Genomic DNA, 19,393 nt, shown 5'->3' with positions numbered 1-19,393 from the left:
AAATAAGGCGTTTTTTAACAAACGAAACACGAAGACATGTTATATTGCAGCCCATAAACACAATCAAGCAAAGAAAAAAGGCAGTAAACCACCCCTTTAACGCGTTCAGGCTATATAGTACCTACTCTTTTAGCGCTCGTTAAGCAAGTACTTATTGAAATTAAGTCCTTTTAAACAACAATTAGTTAGTCATGTGACAATCACCTGATTACGTAATGTAGAATAGTCACAAGAGAGAAGAAATTGTTAGATATAGAGGACATATCTCACAAAAAAAAAAAAAAACACAACACATGTAAAAAAAATATATATATATATTGTTACGTACGTGTACGTATTTAGAGTGTTGCAATAGGGAGATGTGGGTAGTTTGTTGTTGTTGTTGTTGTTGTTGTTGTTGTGTGTGTGTGTTCCAGATGTGTACTGGATCGATCTACAGCCTGTTAGTCCTCCTGAAGGATGATGACGTCCCGGTTCACCCATCCAATCACATTACACCCCCTTCCTCAAATACCCGTATCTCTTCCCAGCTTTCTGCTCACTTTGGCATTTGTCTTTGTTTGGCTCGCTGTCGCTGATTTCTGTGTGTCTATCGTGTGAGTTGATCAGTTGTCGTATAGTGGTTGCGAAGTGTTTCTGTGTGTTCTACTGTTCATCCTTGTTCAGTCATCACGGTGTGTGTGAGGCTGGGAAGGAGGGAGCAGGACATGCATTGCACACCACAGGACATCTTGAACTGTATTACACACACAGGTTTAGGAGAGCGCCACACTGTCATTTGTGTTATATTGTAGTCAGTGTAGTTTGGTTAGGCGAAGACTTTTCTTTTCTACATGTTTTAATCTTTATAGAATTAATCTTATAGCTAGTTTGTTCTGTTTCATTTATTTATTTTATTTGGCATCTCTCGAGCTCGCCTTCCCACCTTTGATTGTTTTAGTTTAGTATTGTTATTTGTCTTGTTGTTTTCCTCATTGTCTGTGTAAATATTGTAAACTTTAAATATTAAATATAAATTAAATATTGTAAACACTATTGTCTCTTCATTCTTTCACTTTTGGCACTGTAAAAATAAATACTTTTGAGCAGATCTTTTTCCTTTTATTGCCCTGTTCTTCATATTGAGTTACACACTCATCTTTATTTAAATGTTACACTCCCTTACCCCTATCTAAATCTAAAAGGGATGTAACTATATATATATATATATATACATATACACACACACACACACGTAATAATAATAAATGTTTCTTGAGCATCAGATCATCATATTAAAGTGATTTGTGAAGGATCATGTGACACTGAAGACTGGAGTAATGATACTGTAATTCAGCTTTGATCACAGGAATAAATTACACTTTACTGTATATTCACATAGAAAACAGCTGTTTTACATTGGAATAATATTTCACAATATTACTGTTTTTGTTTGTATTTTTAATTAAATAAATGCAGCCTTGGTGAGCAGAAGACACTTCTTTTAAAAACATTAAAAATCTTACCGTTCTAAAACTTTTGACCGGTGTTGTGTGTGTGTGTGTGTATATATAATATAACAATGCACTAAAGTGAAACTGATCAGAGTCAAATATATATATATATTCCAAAACATAGATTTTACAAAAAAAAAAAAAAAATTACAAAAAAAAAATACATGTACAACTTCTCATAAAATATCAATGAAATATACAAATCATAATCAACAATATATTCCCAATTCCAAAACTTGGAAAAATATATATTTATAATAATTAATTATTATATTATTTATATTATAAATAATTATTATACTAAACCAACATTGATCATTCAATATCACATGTTTCTAAAACACATGCTAACACACACGCTGCTTTATTTAACTGTGAAGTCTGAGTCTCTTCCACCTTTATGAAACACATTTACACATGTATTTCTCCTCATAGACAGTAGTGAGACTCTTCTGTGGATCAGACTGCACCTCCTACAGAGCAGTGATGAATGTTTGAATCACACATTTGTGTGTGTTATTAGCTCCCGACATGCTTGCTGATGAATGGGCACATCCCGCTTGTTCTGCATCGCCCTTCCCAGTCACTCCTCATCTATCTTCATCTACTCTGTAAAGTGGAACAGAAGAGAAAACAATCAGAGTTCAGTGAAATTATTATATTTCAATTACTGTAAAAATAAGTTAACTTGAATTCCTGTAATCAGATTAATTACTGACTTTACATAATCTTGCATAGATATTTGTGTTTTATAATATAATAGATGTAAAGCATGAATCATGTTTATATGTGTGTGTGTGTGTGTGTGTGTGTGTGTGTGTGTGTGTGTGTGTGTGTGTCGGTGCGACTCCTATTGAGTCTCTGTAAAGGAGAAACTAATGAGTGTACGGCGTATGGAATAAACCACAGGAAGCAAATACAAATGTTATTTTGAGTTCAAACACAAACCTTTAGTTAAAGCCGTTTGTCCTCTAGTTTAAACATGTTTGTAGGCTCTTAGTAAATAACTGAGAGTAAAGTAAGTGTAAAGTAGTGTGACGTGTTGCTTGTCACAGTAAAAACACACTAGAGACAGAGACATTTCTCATGTGAGCTGGACGCTGTGAGCTGAAGCTGGAACTGCACTGATTTTAGCAGGAGTGCAGCGTTTTCCTACAATCTGACCAAGTCTGTTTTCACACTGAAATGATTCACTTCTACTGACACAGTTCATAAAGCAGGTGTTGATGTATAAAGCTGTGACAGTGAGCTTTTCTTCTCTTTCCTCCTTTGTGTTAAACATTTCAATAACTTCACATTTTGTTCTCACACAAACCCTTTGTTGCAATAAAGCTTAATGATAATTTCCTTTTACGAATGTTTGAAAGGTTTGTTCACATATCAGAGGTAAATGAAGATCTCTTTAATATCTCAGTGATGTTTCCTCACCTCAGGACACAGTTTGAGTCTCGTAGCTCGTCTCTGAGTCGCTGCTGTGAGTCTCCGATCTTATTGAGTCTCAGATCAAGCTCTTTTAGAAACTGCAGTGCTTTTGAGTTCGTCAAAGACTGAGTTAAAGAAGAAACATCTGTAATGCCACAGTTCTGTAGACTAGAAAGACACAAACAGAGGAAGAGAGATTATCTTACAAACAAATCATGAATGTGAAGAATTTTACACAAATATAATGTGAACTCAGACTCATTGTGAGATATTGAGTATAAAGTGTTTTAGTTTAAAACCCCAGAAGTGCACTGCTATAAACACTGAAACATAAGCCCTGCTGTCTTCAAATAAATAAACTTCAGTCACACTGTAATTGCTGTACAGTATAATGATACTAACTGTAGTTTCTCCAGCTTGAATTGTGGGTTCATCAGTAGATCACTGAGGTTTTTCACTCCAGAGTCTCCTAGTTTATTCCAGCTCAGGTCCAGCTCTCTCAGGTGTGACGGGTTTGATCTCAGAGCTGAAGTCAGGATGAGACTCTGTTTCTCTGTAATACTGCATCCATACAGACTGAAGACAGAAAGAGAAAATGACTCAGATCTATGATGATCAACTAACGTGTTCATCTTCATCCAGCAGACTTTTGCTGACAAATAAACAGGGATATCAAGGTAAAGGTCACATGGAGAAAGACTACACATTGTTCATTTAAATATACTACCAACATTGTAACAATACAAAGGTTGAAAGCGTTGATGTATTTATGTTTACACATTCATGTCATATAATTTTTAAAGGGTCATGAAACCCCGAAACACATTTTTTGATGATGTGACGCGTGACCTTTCCAACGTGATGATGTAATACGTGGCACATCTCAGAGATGGTACAAGACAAGCATTTGTGGTTAAAAACTATATATATATATAAACCAAAATACAGCGAATAGCCTTCTTGGCGCGCCTACTCTTGAAAGTCAACATTTAGATTATGTGAACACAGTTAAATGCATTATAAAGGCCTGGGTCACTTTGGAATAAATCACAACGTGTTTCATGATAAAACCGTGACTTTAGTTTACAGTCCGGTAAATACAGCAGGTTATAGTAAATTATTTCACAGACCCCCTGGCACTCGAGGACTGAAAGCCTCAGAAGAAAGCCCTGTCGAGGCTCTTCCCCGGTACGGGTCGTGTCGAGCCATTAGTCTGGGTGTTTGATGAGGAAAAGATGAAATGTAGAAGTTGCAATAAACGCGTTATGAATCTGCACAACTGCAGCAGCGGAGGACTTTTATTCTGCTGAGCGGATCTGAGGAAGAACTGATGACGGGACAGTTTGATCTTCGGCTGACAAATCAGAGGAAAGGAGCGTTTCATTCCCGCCCACGTGTAGAAATTGAATATTCAAGCTGTTCATAAATGTTTCTACCGGAGAACGAAAAGCGAAAAATCAAGCTGAATACTTTTGAAAAAATTAAAACAAAAAAGGAACCGTTTTCTCGTTTTTCTACTTTCAATATTAAATAAAAAAACGAATGAACATTTCCTTTCATTTCATTTCCTCTTTGGACTGGAATAACGAGAAATGAAAAAAGACGGATCGTTTATACGTTTTTTTTTCGTTTAGTTTAAAGGGGCATTCCACCCATTTGAACATTGTTTTTTATTTAAAGTGGGTCATATATGTAGTCGAAATGTAAAATAAATTTTGAATTTGGTGCCTTCATGACCGAGGAAAGACAAAAAATAACTTCAGGACGCATTTGTATGAAAGACAACAACTCCCACAATGCACCACATTGCACAGCTCCGCAAGCCACTCCCACTAATCCAGAAAGCGCATATCTGCCTATAAGAGAAATCACTCTTCCGTCTACAAGGCTAGCTACCACCAGAGCTTGAAATTCATTTCACATTCACACAAAATGTCTAGTTAGTTGGCGAACTCATTAGTGCATTACTCCTCGTTTGTATTTCTTTCGAAAAGGTGAATTATTGCATGGTACCTGGATGTTCAGTCAGAACATATGCGGTGCGAAACTAGGATAGTTCTCAACACAAACGTCCGTGTCCTCGTCTGATTCAGAGATTTCGTCCAGGAGAAATTGTCGTCGTTGAAATTCTTTGCCGCAGACGGACTCTATCTCTGTGTTCGTAGTTGCATCTTACAGTCTATGAGTTGCATAGTGAGATCACCGGCGCCACCAGTCCGCCCTAACCCGAGCCAGTCCGGGCTCCTCGTCCGCGGCAGGCAGGTCTTCTGCCTCGGCTGCTCTTCGCTATAATGCGGCTTGTAAAGGTAGCCACAAACACCTGATTCAAGCATCAGACTTCCGAAATCCTCTTCTTCTATATCATATTGAGCACTCTCCTCCGCTATTGTCATAACTTTACATCTGTCTCCACAGCGCCTGTTAGCTTAGCTTCAAACAAGATGGAGGATATTGCTTTCAGTTTCAGAGAGTAAAGTCCCACCCACTGATCTGTAATAGGTCTGTAGCGTGAGCGGGTCCCGCCCCCTGGGAAAGATGAGGAACGAGTGCTTGTAGTCTCAACAGAAATCCCCCCCTCTTACACTTCCTCCTACAATGACGCAAAATGACGATTTTTGCGTCATTGTAGGAGGAAGTGTAAGAGGTAAATAACGGATTTCTCCCGTCTCAGGGGGAAATGAGAGAGTGTTGCACAACCATTCAATAGTATGACTGGGTTTCTAACAATGCAAAGCTTAATGCAAATGGGTGAAGTGTCCCTTTAATAAACGGAAAATGAGATTCCGGCCTGATTTCTAATTTTTCGTTTGTGGTTTACAAATCGGTTTATGGCTTTGATATTTCGTTCGCACATGTGAGAGATCGCAAGCCATAGGCTACAATATGCTGACATGGAGTTTGGTGTTTTATATATGTATAGCCTATTTAAGAGCACTGATTTGGGAAGTAGGTCCTTCCTGTGTGTCATTGTCCCATTGAAAAATGCAATGAAAATATTTTATATGATATGGATAAAGTAAAATGTTTTACTGTAGCCTATTATTGTATGGGCAACAAGGATTGGACTTAAAAACAATGATAAACATGACCATTATAACATGTACATAACATTTCCCACTCGCCTTTTAATGAGCTGTGTGTGTGTGTGTGTGTGTGTGTGTGTGTGTGTGTGTGTGTGTGTGTGACAACAGAAGCTGCTGTGTGCTCTTCCTAATTGAATGCAAGTATTATTTCTACAAACTGAGCTCATAACTCATAGGACTGATTAATAACAAGTGTCATTTTTTTAAACATACGTAATGTAATTCTTGTATGCAAAATGTATTTACATTTGTTATAATTTATATCTGATTTAATTTCTTAATTTCGCTCATGGAGATAGCGCGGACAATGTGCCGTGTTTTAGTGGAAGATTGCTGCCATCTACTGGAGATCAAACACATTTAAGATTAAAACACCATCTATGATGATCATCTTATTGAAGAGCTACAGCAGCATTTAGTTTCCAATAGTCTGTTCTGAAACCCAGTCACACTAGTTCTGTGTGCTGGAAGACACTGTTTCTTCTCTTTCATTTTAACTATTTATTTGACATCTCTCTTCTTTATTCTCTGTTGAAAAGGCAGATTTCTGCATGTACACAATCAGTACATTGTATCAAATGCTGGAAATTAAACAATTACTAACTAGATAAAAAACACATAAAAATGAAGAAAAAACCCCAGAAGTGCACTGCTATAAACACTGAAACATAAGCCCTGCTGTCTTCAAATAAATAAACTTCAGTCACACTGTAATTGCTGTACAGTATAATGATACTAACTGTAGTTTCTCCAGCTTGAGTTGTGGGTTCATCAGTAGATCACTGAGGTTTTTCACTCCAGAGTCTCCTAGTTTATTCCCGCTCAGGTTCAGCTCTCTCAGGTGTGACGGGTTTGATCTCAGAGCTGAAGTCAGGATGAGACTCTGTTTCTCTGTAATTCTGCAATCACTCAGACTGAAGACAGAGAAATAACAATAGTTCACATCTATGATGATCATCTTATTGAAGAGCTACAGCAGCATTTAGTTTCCAATAGTCTGTTCTGAAACCCAGTCACACTAGTTCTGTGTGCTGGAAGACACTGTTTCTTCTCTTTCATTTTAACTATTTATTTGAGTCTCTCTTCTTTATTCTCTGTTGAAAAGGCAGATTTCTGCATGTACACAATCAGTACATTGTATCAAATGCTGGAAATTAAACAATTACTAACTAGATAAAAAACACATAAAAATGAAGAAAAAACCCCCCAGAAGTGCACTGCTATAAACACTGAAACATAAGCCCTGCTGTCTTCAGATAAATAAACTTCAGTCACACTGTAATTGCTGTACAGTATAATGATACTAACTGTAGTTTCTCCAGCTTGGATTGTGGGTTCATCAGTAGATCACTGAGGTTTTTCACTCCAGAGTCTCCTAGTTTATTCCCTCTCAGGTCCAGCTCTCTCAGGTGTGACGGGTTTGATCTCAGAGCTGAAGTCACATCAGAACAACCTTCATCTGTCATATCACAGTATCTTAATCTACATTAGCAGAGAGAGAAGAAAATAAGACAGAAGAAAAGAAAACTCTTTATTCTGTAAAGTCACATCATCTTCATAAGCAAATAAAACAGAGGAAGAGAGATCTTCATCTTTATTTCACCAGATCACAAAATACTAAGTTTGCACAAATACAATGTTAAAGTGTTTTTGTTTAAACTGTTGAAGTGATTTCAAGCATTTTGATTCTTGTATGTGAATGTGACTGACCTCAATCTCTCCAGTTTACAGTGTGAATCCTTCAGTACGGCACATAAGTGCTTCACTCCAGAGTCTCCTAGTTTATTCCCGCTCAGGTCCAGCTCTCTCAGGTGTGACGGGTTTGATCTCAGAGCTGAAGTCAGGATGAGACTCTGTTTCTCTGTAATACTGCATCTATTCAGACTGAAGACAGAAAGAGAAAATGACTCAGATCTATGATGATCAACTAACGTGTTCATCTTCATCCAGCAGACTTTTGCTGACAAATAAACAGGGATATCAAGGTAAAGGTCACATGGAGAAAGACTACACATTGTTCATTTAAATATACTACCAACATTGTAACAATACAAAGGTTGAAAGCGTTGATGTATTTATGTTTACACATTCATGTCATATAATTTTTAAAGGGTCATGAAACCCCGAAACACATTTTTTGATGATGTGACGCGTGACCTTTCCAACGTGATGATGTAATACGTGGCACATCTCAGAGATGGTACAAGACAAGCATTTGTGGTTAAAAACTATATATATATATAAACCAAAATACAGCGAATAGCCTTCTTGGCGCGCCTACTCTTGAAAGTCAACATTTAGATCATGTGAACAAAGTTAAATGCATTATAAAGGCCTGGGTCACTTTGGAATAAATCACAACATGTTTCATGATAAAAACCGTGACTTTAGTTTACAGTCCGGTAAATAAAGCAGGTTATAGTAAATTATTTCACAGACCCCCTGGCACTCGAGGACTGAAAGCCTCAGAAGAAAGCCCTGTCGAGGCTCTTCCCCGGTGCGGGTCGTGTCGAGCCATTAGTCTGGGTGTTTGATGAGGAAAAGATGAAATGTAGAAGTTGCAATAAACGCGTTATGAATCTGCACAACTGCAGCAGCGGAGGACTTTTATTCTGCTGAGCGGATCTGAGGAAGAACTGATGACGGGACAGTTTGATCTTCGGCTGACAAATCAGAGGAAAGGAGCGTTTCATTCCCGCCCACGTGTAGAAATTGAATATTCAAGCTGTTCATAAATGTTTCTACCGGAGAACGAAAAGTGAAAAATCAAGCTGAATACTTTTGAAAAAATTAAAACAAAAAAGGAACCGTTTTCTCGTTTTTCTACTTTCAATATTAAATAAAAAAACGAATGAACATTTCCTTTCATTTCATTTCCTATTTGGACTGGAATAACGAGAAATGAAAAAAGACGGATCGTTTATACGTTTTTTCGTTTAGTTTAATAAACAGAAAATGAGATTCCGGCCTGATTTCTAATTTTTTGTTTGTGGTTTACAAATCGGTTTATGGCTTTGATATTTCGTTCGCACATGTGAGAGATCGCAAGCCATAGGCTACAATATGCTGACATGGAGTTTGGTGTTTTATATATGTATAGCCTATTTAAGAGCACTGATTTTGGAAGTAGGTCCTTCCTGTGTGTCATTGTCCCATTGAAAAATGCAATGAAAATATTTTATATGATATGGATAAAGTAAAATGTTTTACTGTAGCCTATTATTGTATGGGCAACAAGGATTGGACTTAAAAACAATGATAAACATGACCATGATAACATGTACATAACATTTCCCACTCGCCTTTTAATGAGGTGTGTGTGTGTGTGTGTGTGTGTGTGTGTGTGTGTGTGTGTGTGTGACAACAGAAGCTGCTGTGTGCTCTTCCTAATTGAATGCAAGTATTATTTCTACAAACTGAGCTCATAACTCATAGGACTGATTAATAACAAGTGTAATTTTTTTAAACATACGTAATGTAATTCTTGTATGCAAAATGTATTTACATTTGTTATAATTTATATCTGATTTAATTTCTTAATTTCGCTCATGGAGATAGCGTGGACAATGTGCCGTGTTTTAGTGGAAGATTGCTGCCATCTACTGGAAAGCAAACACATTTAAGATTAAAACACCATCTATGATGATCATCTTATTGAAGAGCTACAGCAGCATTTAGTTTCCAATAGTCTGTTCTGAAACCCAGTCACACTAGTTCTGTGTGCTGGAAGACACTGTTTCTTCTCTTTCATTATTAACTATTTATTTGAGTCTCTCTTCTTTATTCTCTGTTGAAAAGGCAGATTTCTGCATGAACACAATCAGTACATTGTATCAAATGCTGGAAATTAAACAATTATTAACTAGATAAAAACACATAAAAATGAAGAAAAAACCCCCCAGAAGTGCATTGCTATAAACACTGAAACATAAGTCCTGCTGTCTTCAAATAAATAAATATTTTAACTTTTAAAAAACTATTAACATTTCTTAATAGTAGTATATTGTATTTTGTTCCTACCTAGACCTATCTCGCCTGACAGCCTGATGCCGGAAGTGGGCGGGGTCAAAGTCTGATGCCGGAAGTGGGCGCAGCAAGGCATTTAAACGATTTAATTGAAAATGTAATATCTCAAATATGATACAATATAAGAATTATGTTTTGTCCTATTAACAAAATACAATATACTACTATTAACAAATGTTAATAGTTTTTTAAAAGTTAAAATGATACTTTATCCATTTGTTTTGTTGAACAAAATTGAACAAAGCTTAAAACAAAAAAAATATGATATGAAAACAAAGGTTGAGCGTTTGAACATTTGATTTAATTGCTCCAAATAAATAATAGTAATTAAATAAAAATACAAAATCGAACTAAATAATAAATAAGTTATACAAAATAAAATCAAACCAAAGAAAATAAATCTTATAAAAGTTATGCAGGCACACATTTAACAATAATTCTCAAGTGAAAAATAAATCAAATAAATACAAATTGAGTTAATCCTGAGGCGCTTTTCATCTCCTTTAACTCCAACCCTACTCAAACTTATCCTATGTGTTTGCATATTTAATGGGATGCATTCATAGATATGAAATATTATTATAACCAAATATAAATACAGAAATATATAATTGTTTGTGTTTTGTTAGTTTAAGTTTCAGTGTGGATTGTTTGTGTAACCTTTAGACGTTAATGAAGATAATTTAATATTTTGTCTAAATCATGCAGAAAACCATCTAATTCCAAAGGGACTACTATTAAATATGTGTACCTTGAAATGCAATGCAAGTCGCTTTGGATAAAAGCGTCTGCCAATGTAAAATAATATCCACTGTATATTAAAAAATAACTCCAGATGTTCATACCTCCATGAACAACAGCCTTTTAAAAGTGGATTTTAATGTGATTATTCAATTTGTCCCGTTTTGTCTGTTTAAAAATACTGCTATCACAAAAAAGGGCAGTGAACATTTCTGCAGCATGTTGTGCATTGCTCCAAAGGTGTTAGCGCTGAACCTCTCTGAGTTATGTGCTTCTGTAGGTGAAATAAAATACAATTAATGCAATTCTCATGGTCAGAAAATTTAACAAATGCTATAAAATACAACGCTTAACATCAAATTAAATCACAAACCATAAATATGTAACCTAACAAAGTGATACAATCCAACTGTAAAATAACAATACATGATCAAGTGCCATCGTCACAATTCTCACTTAGTCACATTTATTAAGTCAAGTCACCTTTATTTATATAGCACTTTTTACAATACAGATTGTTTCAAAGCAGCTTTACATGGATCATAGGTAAATAATGCAACAAAGTTTGTCTCGGCAGATCTAGAACAAAATAGTGTCATAATCAGCTTAAGTAGGTTCAGTGTTGATTAAGTTCTGTTGTAAAAAAAGTTATTCATTCAGTTAATTAATCCATATAATGTTACGTTAGCCATTCTGGAGAAAACTGTGATGTTATCATCCAGCTCAGTTCAGTTCTCATATAGGGGAGAGTGGGGTGATTTGTGCCGGGGGGGGGAAGTTGTTCCACCCTTGTTTCTGGAAAACCATAGAAGAAATTGGTCATGTGAACACATCATTTTGAAAAGCAATCACTTTTACTCGTCCTCCAAAGAAAAGAGACACATGGCATGAGAGTTAAGCATATTTTAGTGCAAAAAACAGTTTTTTCCCTTTCAAAGTAAAATTTCTATGATTAAGGTTTTTTGATTGTAGTGTCTGACCAATTATAGACAAGTTTGAAAACATTTCACACATGTTTTAGTGCTTTAGTAGGCTACACAATGAGTCTATACAGTTAGCATGATGTTAGCTCTTAACTGCTGGATCATGCTAGTTTTTCAAACTTGTGGGTCTGGGGTGATTTGTGCCAAAGGGCCTGGGTTAAGTTGTGCCAGATCCAGACCACCTAGACCAACATTCTCACAGGGGATAATCTTGAGAAGTGAGGAGATGGGCATGCCTCATCATTGTTTTAGTTGGGCCTGCCTGTTATTTGTTTAATTTAGCTAACACTGATTTCAGTTTTGAGTTTGCACTATGTTATTAAAGAGAAGTTTTATTCCGTTTTTAAGTGGCCTATGTCACAATAGGATGTTTAGAAATTAGCCTAGTCACTTTATTCTTATATGTTACATAATTGATAGCGCTATGTCAACAGGCATCTATTGCCAAAGCCTTTTTGCATGAAATGATTCACAAATATCATATATTGTGTTGCTATGGTGCTCTAAATGGTTGCTAGGGCGTAGCTTGATAGCTTCACAATGATCCTGAGAGACTGATTGGTCGTCTGAGTAAAATGAGCCCGCCCCCTTGTCTCTATGACACTGTGATCCAGAGATATGTTCAATACAAAATCCCTATGCAATTGACCATAGTAGGAAAAACGCATGCTATGGTATTCCAGGGTGACAATATCTAAATAAACCTTAAATGAGTAATTTTGTATTGAATTTATCTTGCTTTCATATAGCATTACAGTTCATAACATTAAAATGTTCTGTTTTACCCCTAATGGTGTCAATGACAGATCAATAGTATTGTTGAATATTAACTTACAAAATACTTAGAGCCGTTTTGTATAAGCGTAACGTTAAGTATGTTGTATCCAACAAAGATATAACTTATTTTAGCTTCTTCTCTTCTTCTTTTCCTTATTCTACCGTGTTAAACATGAACTCCGCCCACTTCCGGCATCAGACTTTGACCCCGCCCACTTCCAGCATCAGACTGTCAGGCTGGAGCTGTCGTCCTCACACTGTTATGACGTATGGTTCTGCGGTTCTGCAGCCGGTTATTATTGGACGTGAGAGCAGTAGCCTGGCGCGCTACAAATATAAGCGGGAGAATGTTATCATTGCAAAGTAGTCAGGCTAATGTCTTGTGTTTAGTCCACAATACTTATGGATAAGCTGTTTGATTTATAAATATTAGAATATTTTCAAATTTCACTTACCCTGCTGTGCATGCACATAGCTGTTCCTCAATCTGTGCGTTTCCCATTTGAATGGTCAGCGTACGAGGCGGCTGCTGCTTGCGCTAGGACCTAACGTTATGCTTTAACTTCAATTTTGATGAAATTATTCTCTAATCGTTTGCATATTATGTCGTGGATATAGCCCTCGAATGCATACTGCAGTATTGCACTCTCATATTTTCACCTGTTTGCCAAAAATGACTAATTATCTCCTTAGGAATGTCTGAAACCAGTGCATATCCGAAGGGTCAATTGTATGGAACGTATGCTTAATTTGTGCAAATGTCTATGTCACTGTCCATCTGTATTATGTGGGTTTAGGGGGCGCGTAGATCTAGGCTATGTGGAACGTTTTTTTTTTTTAAGCAGAAAATGTATTATTTTCAAATATATGCATTTATAGTGTGTATATAAACAAATATATATTTTAAAATGACATAATTATACATATGCATGTACATTTATATGTTTGAAATAGAATTATGATTCCTGTAGGCTAATATATGTAGCAGGGCATTCATACGGTGGCCGAGAGAGCTCAATGCGCTGCAACTGAAGAAAACACATGCAAATAGAAAAACACCAGCAAATTAAGAAAACATCTTCATCAGTTTCACAACACATGTGTGCTCCAAATACTCACAACACAACCAAATACAGAAACGCGCTGCAAAAGTTCACAACACAACCACATACAGAAACGCGCTGCAAATAGAACAGAACACAACGGAAATGTTTCCGGGGAACCCAATAAGTGACGGACCCGGCTCATATTCGTTCATAGATATATACACTAGTGCTGCGTTCCAGTCCACTTTTAGACACGCACATGCAAACTTCCCTAAGCACTTCCCCTCGGGGGAATCCCTGCCGCCATTTTGAAGTGCGTTCCACTTCGTGAAGTGGACGAGGGAAGTTTATATGGACAGACCCTCGTTCCCTCGATTTTGACAGAGGGAGCGAGTCTCCTTCAAATGTACACTTCAGGCACCTATATGTCCCACAATGCAGTATGATTGTGACGTCACCACATATCTCGTCTAATCACCACCACAACAGACAACTCAATGATATATTAATTATATATTTTTTAATTTAAAACAACCCAAACACACCTATAAATATTTGGATGCTGCATTAAACAAATTCTTAAAGGGGAAAAAAATGTAAATAATAAATCAACTCCACAGCTGATTCCAAGTGATCAAGGGCTTAGGATGTTCCAGTTCAGCCCATTGCAGTTTCCGCCAGTAGTGGGCACTCGCAATGACGTACATCCGAGTGAACGAGACGGAGGGAAGTTAGCGAGTGAAGGGCATGACAATTTTGGACTGGAACGCAGCACCGATGTCGCCTTGGGGGTCTAAACATGCGTCAAAACCGCCGCCATCTTTGAACAGGGGTCTTGTGACTTGTCATAGGAAGTAACTAGGTAACGCTGCTATCTCCGCCTGTACTTCGAATTCATGGTGCTGCGTATGGATGTTCACACGAACGAAATCTTAACCAGACAGCAAGGGATTACATTTACTCTGTGGATGGCAGTAGTGAAGTTGTTTTCTTATAAGTTAAGTGTACATTTCTCTGCTTGGAGGAAGAAAATGAACTGTGATTCTCGCACAGAAAATGAACTGTGAATGTGCTGTACTCTTTAGATATTATTTGAAATAACCCTTGTGTTTAAAATGTACAATATGCAGGAGTTGATCCTCAATACCCACTTTTGGCTGTGTTGTGCTGTGTTGTTCCTAACTTTTGATTTTTTACCGATTGTACTCAAACCTTTTAATGGAAAAAAGTGTTGCGCTTGTAACCTGTATAAGTACAGTCCTAATAGTATGCTTGTCCTCTCCCTGTCAATCTTCAAACAGTACATCCATGATTATTATACATGGAATTCCACAAATCTTATGTATGTGTGTGTTTTGCACACGGTACAGTGGGCTCAAGGGCTTGTTTCTTCCTTGCAAACTGGGGATGGAGGTGTGGGAGGACACTGGAATTTGTGAAAATGTTAACTGTTTAAAGCCTTTCTTTAAAGTGAATTCGTTTTGTATAAATTGTATCTTCATTTAAATAAATTTTATTCATCAACAAATTGTCTGTTAATTTAATCATGGAGGCACCCGCGCGGTCACTTGCATTGCACGTGAACTGGAGCGCATCTCATCCTAACTTAACGAAACTCTGTGTATGCCTCACACAGACATGAGAAATACATCAAATACACAAAATAATTCAAAACGAAAAGAAAAAGGCTACTCCCTGATTATGTAATCCATTATGTGCATTTCTCTCTATAGGCACGTTCACTACGGAGATGGCGATCGTCAACTTCATCTTTGGAGCCGACACTGTCAGAAAACACTAGTTTATTAATAAAAACCAATGCACGCGTCACCGGATTTACAAATGCACTTCTTGTTTGTTGCACGCACACATATTATGTCGAAATAACGAGATTATGTTGAAATAACATTATTATTAATAATACATCTTTTAGAATATTTGATTGAATGCTGAATGTTGCGCTTGTTCAATTTAATAAAATTAAAACTTTAATTGTGGTCATTAAAATAATTGAATATTAAATATTTAGTGGCCAAGTTTTGCTCATTTATATATATATATATATATATATATATATATAGCCCAGGCGACATCTAGTGTTTATATCTATGGTATTCGTTCAGCTGCATTTCCTTTCCCTGCTCTCCCTCCATCTCTCTGTCACTCATGCGTCTCTCACATGCGCGCAGCCCCTCCCCTCCGTGCACACCGCGTCTCCATGAGAACGAGTGTTCGTTCGACGTTGAAAGCAAGTTATCGAAAGGTTGGTATCTCCATAGAGCTGGTAAGTCCCGCCCCTTCCGCTAACCCCACTGGACCTCTTGGTTGAAAAATCGTCAATGCAAGTGAATGGGAGAAAATAAATTATTTTCTGGTCCCGTTTGAATTGTGCCATGAATGTGAACATATGTTGTCTGTGAATTTTTTTGTATAATTTTTCGTGTGAAGAATGCTACAATTTAGCGGGTAGAAGTTTGATACGGTTAGACTTTGTGTGAGAGCACTTTGTGGACTACAACTCTTCGCTGCTTTCGACGCGTTTGAAACGTCATCACCATTCGCACACGGACACTAGCTCACGGATCCTGCTAAACATGACTGTGTCTTTGGTGCACTTCACCGCCTTCTTTCAGGGAGAGGACAAAATCGTTGAGGTTGGCGAAAACCACGGGTAAGTCAACTTTATGGGGTGACGTCACATAGGCGACATGTAGTCTTTCTCGTTATGTCTTTTCCACAACTGCTAGCCGAAGAATCATACCATATACTGTCAAAATCGTAACATGAAAAATTATATAAAAAATTTACAGACAACTTATGTTCACATTCATGGCACAATTCAAGAGGGACCAGAAAATAATTATTTTCTCCCATTCACTTGCATTGACGATCTTTCAACCTAGAGGTCCACTTGGGGTTTAACGGATGGGCGGGACTTACCGGCTTTATCTCGTGAACACCTTTACACAATCACACATTAAAAAGTGGTATAAAAATATTTTAAATTCTGAATATAATTTTGTCAGTGTGTTAATGTCGACCTGAGAAGCGATTGCGCCTTCTTTAGAAAGTTAACTAGTCGCAAGTTTGAGGTAAAATGCACTTTTTGGTTGTGGTTGTCCGTTGTCGATGTCAAAACACTATATAAGCTGTGATTCAAATATTAAATAATGTTATGTCATTTTTTTTTACAATCTGACAGAAATGTCTTGTGTGGGTTGAATACATGCGGTTCATGTATGTCTTCTTTAGTCTGTTGCAGTGGCGGCTTGTCCATAGGGGGCGCTGGGGCGCTGCCCCCATCAACCTTTCAGAAATTAACATGTGTAAAAACATTATATTAAAATAAAATAAAAAAAATAAAAAAAAGTTTACTCATGTGCCGGCTGGTAGTAAGAGCCTCAGAATTTAATAAAAACTGTCTTTAATGGATTAACTATTTACTATGTTTTTCAATACGTTTCATGGGCGAGGGACGCCGGACACATGGGTGTCTATGTGAGTACACAAATTCTCGGGCAGCATGTGACCTGAAGCTGGTCTCTGATTGGTTTCTTAAAGATCCTCCTCGGGGCGCAAGTCGTTGCGTCCCTGGCCAATCATAATTGGATACATGTTATTTTATCCAATCTGATTGGTTCTCGTCACCTGTCATTCAACTGTACGCGGCGGGAAATAACCTTGCTTGCTACTAGGCTGATCACTTTTTATTACGCAATGGCAGCAGCTAATCCAAATTCTGTTATTTATTTACAAAAAAACCCTTTCTCAAGACTTTCGCTTGAAGAAAAAAAAAGATTAAGGATCTCGGACCGGAACAACCAGATTTACACATCAAGTGACAGAGGACGAAGCTACAAGCGGAGCTTTACCCGCGCTTGTTACGAGAAACGGAGCTGGCTGACTGGATGTGATGTTAGCAATGCCCTGTTTTGTTTTCCCTGTCTTCTTTTTCAAAGTGTCGGCACTGAAGTTTTGTGGACAACTACGGGGGTAAGCGACCTCAAACATCTATCTGACAAATGCAAACGTCATGAAAGTAGCCGCAGCCATCTTGGGAATAGCGTGAAACTAAAGTTTTTGGGCAAAGTAAGCATTGCGGAACAACTAGACGAAGGCTACAGGATTGGCATTAGGAGGCACAACGAAGAGGTGACAAAAAATCGACACATACTGTCCAGGATAATAGACTGTGTAAAGTTTTGTGGAGCATTTGAGTTGGCTTTACGTGGTCATGATGAGAGTGAGAGCTCAGATAACCCTGGTATATTTCGCGGATTGGTGGATTTTGTGGCCTCTCTTGATGGAGCATTGAAAGAGCATCTTGACAGTGCTACTGTATTTAAAGGAACGTCGAAAACTATACAGAACGAGCTTCTGGACTGTATGTTATCTGTTACAAGAGAAGAAATAATCAAAGAAGTCCAGACAAGTCGTTTTTTATCAATCCAGGCAGATGAAACCACAGATATTGTCACACTGGCCCAGCCTGTGCTTGTTTTGCGCTACATCGACGACAAAAATAACGTGCAGGAAAGATTTTTTGAGTTCATCCCTCTGCAGTCAGCTACAGCTGAGTCCATTGCTACTGCACTAAAAGAGCGTCTTGCTTCTATCCTCCCTGAGGATCAGAAAAGTAAGCTCATCTGCCAGGCATATGATGGGGCCAGCGTGATGAGGGGTGCCACTGCAGGTGTACAGAGAAAAGTACAAGATGTGTATCCAAATGCCCACTATATCCACTGTTACGCTCATCAGCTCAACCTGATTATGCAGCAGGCCACGTCTCACATATCCAAGACGAGAATTTTTTTTTCTAACATTGGTGGATTTGCCAGCTTTTTTTCTAAGTCACCCAAGCGGACATGTTTCCTGGATAAAGTGGTTGCCCACAGACTGCCAAGATCCAGCAACGTCAGATGGAACTTTCATAGCCGCGCCATTAATACAGTTTTTGAGCACAGAGAGGATCTCATTCACTGTTTTGAGAGTGTAACCCCTCTCACCGGGTCCTTCACACCCCGCTCCGTGCGGGTCTCGAACCCGGGTCTCCGGCATGAGAGTCAGGCGCTCTAACAAGGAGGCTAAAGACTGCAGCCTCTAGCGTCTGTCGCTAGAGCGTCTATTGAGATCAGAGGAGTGAGGTTTACTCGCACAGCAACTACTAGCTGGCCTCCGTTACAAGAGCATACAAGACTCAGGTGACTTTGACCCCAATACATGTCAGAGAAGCAGGTGCCCTGGCCATGCTACTGGAGGATGATGATTTTAAGTTCTTTCTGGAACTTTATCACCACATCATGCCACATGTAGACTTCCTCTATGCCAAGCTCCAGAAGAAGAACATTGATTCGGTCCATATCAAAGTGAGCATCCAACCGTTCCAACAGGAAATACAAAAGATCAGGAAACTGTATTCCTGTAATATGATCATTATTTGGTTTCTCTTTCATTATTAACTCTCTCTCTTTTGCCAATATTATAATAAATTAGCTTTGTCCTTTGCAGAAACTCTCTCCACTCCATTGGTGAACAAAGCAGTGGTTCTCAGCCAACAAAGAGACGCCGGGTGCTCAGTCCGGAAGAACGTGAAAGGATTGGAGCAGAGGTGAGTTTGTTATAGAAATCAGTCAAAATACTATTTTACAATATTGTTGTGCTGCAGAAATGTCCTGCCTGCATATCATATTCTACAGACTCAAGAAAACTATTTTGAATTTTAGTTTGGTATAAATCCTTACAAAAATCATCATTTTAATATTATACAACAGCATCCCAAAAATAATAAATTGGCAACATAAATATAAATGATCAAATTAGGG

The 19,393-nt window shown here is 37.8% G+C and overlaps 1 protein-coding gene across 1 annotated transcript in view; it reads right to left on the bottom strand.

Moving 5' to 3' along the window:
• Nucleotides 1–19,393, bottom strand: part of LOC311292518 (uncharacterized protein) — a 1,083,963-nt gene that overhangs the window by 374,307 nt on the left and 690,263 nt on the right. The window contains exon 10 of the mRNA XM_084412230.1: nt 6,739–6,912. Coding sequence (XP_084268356.1) covers nt 6,739–6,912 — 174 coding nt within the window. The remainder of the gene's footprint in view (nt 1–6,738; nt 6,913–19,393) is intronic.

The sequence above is a fragment of the Rutilus rutilus genome, assembly GCF_951802725.1.
Source record: "Rutilus rutilus genome assembly, chromosome: 6".
Taxonomy (NCBI): domain Eukaryota; kingdom Metazoa; phylum Chordata; class Actinopteri; order Cypriniformes; family Leuciscidae; genus Rutilus; species Rutilus rutilus.
The sequence above is the reverse complement of the archived record's forward strand: the minus strand, read 5'-3'. Positions and strand labels throughout refer to the sequence as shown.